Consider the following 10,422-nt stretch of genomic DNA (forward strand, 5'->3'; position numbering starts at 1 on the left):
TTGCTGATCTTCCATTTGCTTTTTCTGACTGAAATCCTTTCCAGCTCTGTTCCTAGCCTTCGCTATTCTAAATCTCCTTCTCTCTCAACTCAATGCGCTCCAGTTTTTCATACTCTTTCTCTAAATCTTGTGCCTTGGCTCTCAGTCAGACAGTGCAAAATTCAAATTCAAATATTGGTGCAATCAATATGTGAGACATTAAATGTAATCTGTTTTAACTGGACCATCATGAGATGATTGCACATGGAAATCCAATCAGATGTGCCTGCCGATTCTTTCAGTTTCATTTCTTCAGACTGGCTGTCAACACAAGACGTGTTCAGCTAAACCTTCTGTGTCTGTGGATCAGCGCTGGCAGTCATCACTGATAACACTTCATAGTAAAAGGATTTTAAACTTGAACTCAGATAAGGCAGACATACTGCAAGTGACTCCTGGTGGAATTTTGGATCAATGAAGATGCCAGCGTTAACAAGACATTAAAAGTGTGACTGTCAGAGTGTACCGTACAGTCTTTGTCTGCCTCAGGGGGCTGCACACATCACGCAGAAGGGCGTGTCGATATTCCTCTGCAGGATTGAATTTAATTTCAGTTTTATTTCTTCACAGATAACGCCCATCTGCCAGACTGAGTCTCCATTCATGATGGCTGCAGCTGAACCTTCAGTGTCTGTGGATCAAGACACCTGCTTGGTGTGTCTGGAGGTCCCGAAGGAGCCGGTCACTATCCCGTGTGGACACAGCTACTGCGTGGACTGTATCAATAACTACTGGGACAAATCCAACACAACGGGTGTCTACTTCTGCCCTCAGTGCACACAGATATTTGATGGGAGACCAGAGCTTAACAGAAAGGCCATGTCAACAGATCTAAAAGAAGTGGAAGTGAGGGCCAATGTCGCCCCATCTCAGAGCAACATTGGACCTGGTGACGTGCCCTGTGATGTGTGCACTGGAAGAAAACGGAAATCTTCAAAGACTTGTCTGACCTGCATGGCCTCCTATTGTGAGGCTCACCTCCAGTTACACAGGGAATGTGGAGCCTTCAAGAGACACAAACTGGAGGAGCCGACTGGAAATCTCAAGGACAGAATGTGCACAAAACACCAGAAAGTTCTGGAAATCTTCTGTAGGACCGACGAGAGCTTCATCTGCTTATTGTGTGCGGCGACTGAGCATAAGAATCACAACACGGTGACACCTGATGTGGAGAGAACTGGGAGACAGGTAAGGAGAGCACTGGGAATGGAGACACGGAGAACAAGGTGTCCCGGTGTTCTTCTGGGGTTGAGGTCAATTAAATTATTTGAATTGGAATAATGGTCACTGCATACACCCACATGTTTAGCTTTTCAATAGCCGCAGAAATTAATATAAAAGTGAGAAAAAGTGTTCCTGCTTCACGGCTCCGACTACTTGGGTTCAGTGTATTTCCTCGATCATTGTGTTAGATTCTTTTTTTATTCCCCAGATTTCCTACTTTGTTTTCCATTATAAAGATGAGGCTGTTTGGTCAACATACTAACTCACCTTATAGGAGGCCATATTTGTATGCATGAGAGTACTCCGTCATTCAGTCCAGGACAGGCCCTACATGGAGCACAACGTGATAGGCAGCACAACTCCTGGTCCAGGCTTTGGGTTTGTCACATCTGGACTACTGCAGTGCAGTCCCTGACATCTCTCACACATTCGGCTTCAAGATGTTCTACTGATGTCCACTGGCTTATCTTCCCTTCAATTCCTTCCTTTATGATCTTCCCTGTTTTTCCACACCTGCCTATGCCTCTGTTATAATAAGTTTGTTATAATATTAAGGTTAATGTCACTGTCTCAATAAAACACTTTTATGGATTCATTCACATGAGCAGGCCAAGTCTGGACACAGGGGCTAGTCTGCCTGCATTTAGAAAACCATTACTTTAGCAGTTTGAAGAATGAAGGGGACAACTCTCGAGTGTAGGCATTGGGCTATTCTTGTAGTTTTGGAGGTGGGGTTGAGTCCTTCCAATTCCTTGTTTGGAGACCAGAGAGAGCCTGCACATGGAGCAGACCACTATAAAAAGGCTTGGACAACAGCCAAACCCTTTGAAGCTTATGGATGGATGATATCATCTGTCCGGAAAATCCTTTCAGCGCAGTGACAAGAATGGCAGACTCTATAGATCAAGATCCTACCTTGATATTGTCTTGCTATGGTTTCCTTTCGTCTGTTATACTGTGTAAATCATCATTAAAGAACGCTAAGGTATAATTTTCTGATGTGATTTTTGTTGTACCACCATATCACTATGGGAGGGTGTGACGATGTGGGTTCTGGCTCCACGCTCCCTTGGCTGTTTGGGAACCGTTGAACCCAACACCGTCGATAATGAAACTGAGTGAGCTAGTCAGTGGAGGCAAATAATTCCAGCAAGGGGAAGGTAAAAAGTGCGAAAGTGCTTTTATTAAAAATCCAACAAAACAAACAGTGTTCATAAATAAATAGTGCAGTCCATTCAAATTCTTCATTAAATAAATCCATAAAAGGTAAAACGTGGAGGTTAAAATAACAATAGAAAAAACAATCCTTTAAAACGAGAGGTAAAATCTTCTTTAGGAAGCAATCTTTAAAACAATAACAAATCCAGTGCATCGTTTCTATTAGCGTCTCACCTGCTTATCCCGTTTGGGCCAAGCAGCAGGCAAGACGCTCTCTGCAGCTGCCCTCCTCTACACTTTCGCGAGACTGGAGACCTCCCAATCCCTGGCTCCGGTATGGCACTCATCCCAGTCCCCGAGACTTGATGTCCACCAATGACCAGGACGCACACATTGGGGACTCCACCACCAAGCCTCCCGACTTCCGCTGCCTTTCCGCGGCTCGTCGCTTTCACCTGGTCACTCCCGCTACATGGTCGCTCAGCGGGAGCAACCTCAACTCAAACACCTGGGTGTCGGCCTAACACCCAGCTTCCACACAGCTGCCCTCGAGCGCTAGATTGCGCGCTCACCACATGCACGCACCGCGTGTGTGTGTGTGTGTGTGTCTGTCTGTCTGTCTGTCTGTCTGTCTCTGTCTCTGTCTCTGTCTCTCTCTCTCTCTCTCTCTCTCTCCGGCACCGCCTGCTTCCACACTCGCTCCTTATAACCTCCGTCCTCTCTTTCCTTTCCTTTCCTTTCCTTTCCTTTCCTTTCCTTTCCTTTCCTTTCCTTTCCTTTCCTTTCCTTTCCTTTCCTTTTTCTCTCCGATCGTTTCCTTTCCCCGCCTCAACCGACTTGCGCTTCTTTTTTATAACGTGAGGGGCCATCACAGCTGTAGCATTAGCCACGGGAGCAATCACGAATGTGGGCAGTTCCTCACCTGTGCACACGGTGAGAAACGCCCACATTGACGACCGCCTCGCGGCTCGCTACAACATCGCCCCCCCCCTCACGAAACCGCCTCGGGTGCGGTGATTATTTATTTAAAATGAATGGCCTTTGCTCAACGAGCTGTGGACCCATAACAACACAGAGGGATATCACCTTTTAAAATCATATCTCTATATTTTTTGGTTACTTAAAACGCCGCAATTTAGAATCCAAAATTGGGTCAGGCCTCAGTTGCCGTATATCTGACTTTAGGAAAGTCCAAATAAAAAAAAAAAAATATGGAAGAAAAAGTAAGCCACAATATTAATTAGCAAATGGAGATCTTCATATAACCTTATGAGAGCGCATTGCTGAGTCTAGTAGAACAAACCCTAAATTGATCTGCAGATACTGAAGGTTTACCTGGTGAAATTGTGAGAGAAGTTTCATTCTAACATTTAGGTTTAGTCTCTGAATAATCAAAACTTAAATGAATGTCATTTCCTCAATGGAATATTCAAGGCTGTATTATAGGAGTCTATGACCACTTAGTTACATGACATGACTTGTGGAAAAATTAGGCGAGCTGAGTCCACATATTCAGTTTCCTGTTCTTTTCAAGAATGGCTCTTGTTTTATATTTTAAGGTGTTGTTCGCAAATAATGTAATTAACAAAGTACCCATTGCAAAAGCCCATGTCTGTCCATCTGTCTGACCATTGGTCCAAATGGACCGATTTTGTTTAAGTGAGACACACTAATTCTTCAAAGAAATGTGTCCAGACAGTTTAGATTTCTCAAACAGATTTTTCAAATTTCATTGAAAACCACTGGTGAATTTACAAACTCGTCCACCTTAAAATGGAGAATCATTATTTGCGACTTCAAATAAGAACTAATTTATTGTTTCAGCTTTACTTTGAGAGCAGTTGCTTGAACTTGTATATTTTGTATATTTTCCTTGTTCACTCATCTGACAGCCACTTCAAATAAGAACTAATTTATTGTTTCAGCTTTACTTTGAGAGCAGTTGCTTGAACTTGTATATTTTGTATATTTTCCTTGTTCACTCATCTGACAGCCACTTGAATGTGAAATGCCAGTGAGTCTGATGCCAGCTGAGCCTGCGGGCACAAAAAGCACAGCAGTACGCTCTTCTGGTGCTTTGGGGAAATTCACTAATAGAGTGTAAAGATAGTCAGTTGTCTGGAAATAAGTGAAAGGGAAAGCAGTCATGTAAGTACACATAAAAGTGAAATGACTGAATAATGTGACCTACAGATTATAATTACAAAGAAGTGACTTCATCAACCTGCAGTTAAATGGTGTTAGAACTCATTAATAACATGAGAAAGATACAGCTCCCTTAACTGATACAGGCATAGATAGATAGATAGATAGATAGATAGATAGATAGATAGATAGATAGATAGATAGATAGATAGATAGATAGATAGATAGATAGATAGATAGGTAGATAGATAGATAGATAGATAGATAGATAGATAGATAGATAGATAGATACTTTATTAATCCCATCCAATTAGGGAGCTTTTTTCTTCAAAAGGAAATAGCCTCAGACATTTCTGCTCCATTTTTGTCTACACACAGAGTCAGCTGGAAAAGAAAAAGACTGAAATGAAAAGGCAAATTCAAGAGAAGGAGAAGAAACTGGAGGAAATGAAGAGGACCATAATGAGGATTCAGGTGAGTTTTGCGTACTGTTCACATGAGACAGCGAAACTTAGGGACAGATGAGAACAGACAATTATAGTGGGCTGTGACATAAAGAAAAATAAGCTTTTTATATTCTAGGACACTAATAACCAGGATAAAATACAAAGCTTTAATGGACAAATGCAAACCTGCCCCAACATTTTGCTTAGTCCAAACCAGTGATGTGACAATAGTGATGAGACCATACCAGAATATTCCTTAATGTGCGCAGACGTCTCTAACGTAACCATTTACTCACCCAACTAATCAAGTTCACACTCCTTTAAAGTCACATACAATCAAATCAGCAATGGGATGCTGGTGCCTGGTCTGTCTCAACAGGCGTTAGATCTTTGGGATTCTCCTGCCATCATCATCATCGGACAGCCATTGAGATCGTATTATTGTGGGACAAGTGGAGCTCATCAAGTTCACTATTGGATTGGCCTACTCTCACACCTTAATCTTAAGTCAAAGTCAAAGTCAAAGTGAACTTTATTGTCATCTCAACCATATACAAGTATACAGAGAGAGGAAATTGTGAAGCTCAGGGTCTAACACACATAGAAAGATGAACACACACAGAGTATGGAAATGACTTTCTGCTTTTTGTATTCTTTATCAGTGCCTGAGACAAAAAGAATTACAAAAACATAAGAAGACCTTCAAGTCTGTCTTTCAAGCCCTTGAGAGGCTGTGGTTGGAGGTTGGAAGTCTGATTCGAGATTATGAGAGGAGGGAGGTGACAAAGGCCGAAGACGTCGTCGAGCGACTTAACAGAGAGATCAGGGAGCTGAAGGGGACAGACGCAGAGCTGACAGAACTCTCACAGGCCGATGACCACATCCACTTCCTAAAGGTGAGGCGGCGATCGAAGGACATCAGGAAGCCTGTTTGATACAGAAGCATTTATCTAGCATGTTCTCCTCTCCTCATGCAGAAGTTTTCATCACTCTGTGCCCCTCCTGAAGATGAAGATACAACTGACGTCACCATTAGTGGAGATTTTCTTCCTGAGACACTGAAGAAGGCATTTTCCAATCTGAAGAAGAATCTGGAGGAGATGAGTGGCTGGGAGTTGGTGAAGACCATTAAGACCGGTGAGACCCTGAGGTGGGAAGAGAAGTTGTCCTGCTTGACACAAATGCTTGTGGCTCAAATTCTGCTTTTTTTTCTTTCTTCCCTAAGGAGCTGATGATGCAAGTCACGTCCTGCAGAATCTGAAGAGTAGAAATGGACTTCTACAACGTAAGTTGAGTATACATGATCTCAAGGGAAGGTTGTCATGATTTACTATCCTTGAGTGAAGGCTGGCAAAGACTCTCCACTAACACGGTAATATGTGTTCACATGGGACCACTGAGAGAGTGTGTGTGGGGGGTGACTTGTAGATTACACACTAACTCCATTATTGGATGTCAAAAACAGTAAAGATGCATCAGCTCGTTCATTTTTTTGTTTTCGTGACTCATGTAATCCAGTTCTAGGGTAGTAAGGAGATGAAATCTGTCCCTGTACTATTTAGGAACAGGGTGGGAATTGACTAAGGGCAGGGCAGCAACCTGGCAGATTAGTCAGCGCATTACGTTACATTCTCCTAGCCTCATAATTGTGTCTCGTAAGAAACGCCTATCATCAGCAGTGATGACAAAGTGAATTGTGAAATTCAAACGGACACTCGCATCACTGGCACAGGTGCAGTGTGCTGTTCCTGTTATTACTATCATTACTCATCATCATCATTCTTATTATTTGTATCATTATTATGCTTTCTATGCTACAGAGTGTGTCGAGTTTCATTCTTCTTCTCAGCTTTCCACTCCCTCATATCCTCTGCCTTTCTTTTCTGCTTCTGTCCATTCTTCTGAGGCTCACTGTTGTTTACAAAAATCACCCAATGCTCATCTTTGTCTTCGGTTCCATCGGTCTTTCTGTATATCATCAACTGTGCCATTTTCCTACCTTACCCCCTCAATACTTTTTCTTGTGAATTACATTTTTCTTCTCATCATCTCCTCCATCATCAGCTTTTCTATACCCTTCCTCTTTATCACTCATTTCTCACCTTCTTTGTCCAGCTAAATTTCGTGATCCTTCTGTAGCACCACATCTCAAAAGTTTTCATCTCCTTAACAGTTGCTTTCCCATATGTCCATACATCTCTACCATAACCTAACTCCGGACAATATTTCTTTTTCAACCTCCTTAGTGTTTGACCCAAGCGTCACTTGGGCTGTAGAAACTGCTAAAAGTGTTAGCCCCGAGTGTCTCTTGGGCGATGGTATAGATGAGTCTCTCGTAAGACCTGCGGTTTACTCAGGAAGTAAAAGTGCCAGCAGTGTTACTCAGGCACTCTTGTGTGGGCATCCGGCCTGAGCGATACCTGGGCCAGGGTGTAGACGCGTGTTCTCCTAGCCTCATAATGGCGTCTCGTAAGCAACAATGACAAAGTGAATCTGTGAAACTGAAATGGACACTCACATCACTGGCACATGTGCCGTGTGCTGTTCCTGTTATTATTATTATTACTCATCATCATTATTATTTTTATTTGTATCATTATGATACTTTCTACACTTTAGCGTTTTGTACGGTTCACAGTAGAAACATGACATTTAATAAAAATGTCATTTTTCGAGCCCAAAAATACCCGTTTTTTTAGATGTAACGCTAAGGAGGTTAAGTCAGTGCAATCTGCAATTCCAGAAGCTCTACTTTGCTTTACTCTACTTTTCTTCTTTTTCCCTCACCCCAGCTTCTATGGTATTTCTAATTAGTGTCGCTCCACTTGTATATTTATCTGTGATGGTCCCTAATGTTACTTCAGTCTTCCTCACATTCGTTTCCATCCCATACTCTTTGCACTATTTGTCGATTCCGCCTTCTTCAAGCCTTCACTCTTGATGCCAGTTTTGCTCCAGTTGTCCTGTCGTTCCCCACGATGACCTTCACCTTACCTCATAACACACAAGGACTCCCCTGAGGTGCTGCCCTCTTCTGGTCCACTCAAGCACCACACCTTTGACTCCCTGCGCTTAAATAATGGATCACTTCATTTTAATGATTTTAGATGTTTGATTTTGAAATTAATCATTTAATGAGTGACATCACAGCAGTTATGTGGGTCCTTTAAGGTCGCAAAAGAAATTCTTTGTGTTGGTCTCTGTGCTCCTCTCAGTTCCAGTGTCCTACGTCACAATGTCAGCAGATATCTTCACTTTGTTTCTTTTCTTTTCTCTTCATTCAGACTCCTGTCCACTCTCCCTGGACCCCAGCACAGCACACCGATGGCTAGACCTGTCTGAAGGGAACAGGAAGGTAAAGCGCCACATGACAGAGACCCGATACCCTGATCACTCAAACAGATTTGACTTTTGTCACCAAGTTCTATGTAGAGAGGCTCTGAGTGGGACTCGCTTTTACTGGGAAGTCGAGTGGAGCGGCGAGTGGGCCGAGATTGGAGTCGCATATAAAGGGATTGGCAGGAAAGGATGGAGTCACGAGTCTCTCCTTGGATGGAATGACAAGTCTTGGAGTTTAATCTGCTCCACGTTCACATTTTCTGTGTGGCACAATAATATGAGGACTGAAATCAGAGCCCCCCAAAGTCACAGAATAGGTGTGTATCTGGACTATCCTGCAGGCTTTCTGGCCTTTTATGGCATCTCAGACACAATGACCCTCCTGCACAGGTTCAAAACCTCCTTCACTGAGCCTCTCTATCCAGGGTTTGGTGTTGGATGGGACTCCAGTGTGACAATCTGCCCTCTTAACTTGTCTGACCAGTGACCGGTGTCACCTGCAATTCATTTCATGTCTCCTGTCAAACAGACTGTCCTGTTATTTTCAAGTGAAGAGAATAAAAATCAGCATATCGTGCTGGAATTCTTCCTGGAACCTCCTCCTGGTGTGACCCTGGAAAGCAGTGGTAAGCAGAGTCTCCATCCTTCATGGAGGTCTTCAACAGGAAAACCAAGAGAAGATCAGACTATGAGCCGACATTCATGCAGTGAACATCAATCTAAAAACTGCCACCATTAAGTGACCTTTCTCCTTCTCCCTTGTTTATGTTCAGTACTCTCAGTGGCCACAAAGTGGCACTGTTGGTTTAAAATTTAAGCTCGGCCAAGCAAATACAGTAGAGGAGATGTAAGAATTGTGTCACTGTCGCCCAGAATATGAAATCCTAATTTGGTCTGAAAATATCAAATAGCGAGTATAAATGAAAGATCACATTAAATCTAATAAACCAGGATGATCCTTGTTTTAATTTCCACTCTGGCTAACACTGCTAGTTCACAGCTCCAGGACACACAGTTCAAGTTCTAGCCTGGTCCCAGTCTGTGTGGTATTTCTATGTTCTCCCAGGGTCCATACAGATTTTTCTTAAAGTTCTCCCATTTCCCTCCCATGTCCCACTTTCCTGTGTTTTAAGTTAATTGGTAACTCAAATCAATGCACATTATGAGCATGAACTTTACTTTCCAGTCCAGGACAGCACTGATGACCATGAGATCAGATGCAACCAGAGACCATTGAAAAAAAAAACAATGTTTTCTACAGCCCTTTGCTTTCTAAACCACAACTCTGCACTTCTTTCCAAGAGGGGCAACAGACTGCTGGCTCCTTATCTACAAAGTGGGAGAAGCACATCTTCAAATGAAAGGTGGCTGGATCAAATGAAGGGCTATCCTATCAGGCAGAAGGTCACGATGCCACCCAGTCCTATCAGCATGACAGGTTATGCCCAGTGCCTTCCTGTTGTGCGTCTTCTTCCTTTTTAAATTACTGCAGCTGCATTCAAGGGAAAAAATGGTAGTGAACTTCTCGTACCTCTTGTCTGGAAGCAGAACTTGAAGTGGAAATTGAAATGTTGGGCTTTAGCCTCAAACACTATTGATAAATTGGAAAATCAAGGTAAGAGATACACACACACACACACACACACCAAGACAATATTGCAGTGCCAGTAGAGCCAGCACCATGAAAAGGCTGGCAGCACTGAGCATGGAAGTAATTTCACATACACTGTTTGCCAAATTTTCTGATCCCTGACATGCTGGGCTAGTAACATCACTTCAACAGAGGCCCACCGAATTAACAAACTAACTAAAAAGGACAACCTTAGCCATGGGGAGCCCTCTGGACCTGCTGGAGGTAGTGGAGACCCCACACTATGCGACTCTTCAGTTCCACCTGGGGGGGTAAACGTTAACATTACTCAAAGTTATTGTCTGTTTTTACCTGCATTTGTATTACTCTTTAATTTAATATTGTTTTTGTATCAGTATGCTGCTACTGGATTATGTGAATTTCTCCTTGGGATTAATAAAGTATCTATCTATCTATCTATCTATCTATCTATCTATCTAT

The 10,422-nt window shown here is 42.8% G+C and overlaps 1 protein-coding gene across 1 annotated transcript; it reads left to right on the plus strand.

The window, feature by feature from the left end:
* Positions 1-533: 533 nt before the first annotated feature.
* On the plus strand, positions 534-9,313 carry LOC120536170 (tripartite motif-containing protein 16-like). Its single transcript, XM_039764498.1, has 6 exons — positions 534-1,227; positions 4,945-5,040; positions 5,675-5,908; positions 5,990-6,149; positions 6,238-6,297; positions 8,297-9,313. The coding sequence occupies exons 1-6, from the start codon at positions 643-645 to the stop codon at positions 8,836-8,838; spliced, it is 1,677 nt and encodes a 558-aa protein (XP_039620432.1). The 5' UTR covers positions 534-642; the 3' UTR covers positions 8,839-9,313.
* The last annotated feature ends 1,109 nt before the right edge of the window (positions 9,314-10,422 follow it).

This window comes from Polypterus senegalus, chromosome 10, assembly GCF_016835505.1.
Source record: "Polypterus senegalus isolate Bchr_013 chromosome 10, ASM1683550v1, whole genome shotgun sequence".
In the NCBI taxonomy this organism is placed as follows: domain Eukaryota; kingdom Metazoa; phylum Chordata; class Cladistia; order Polypteriformes; family Polypteridae; genus Polypterus; species Polypterus senegalus.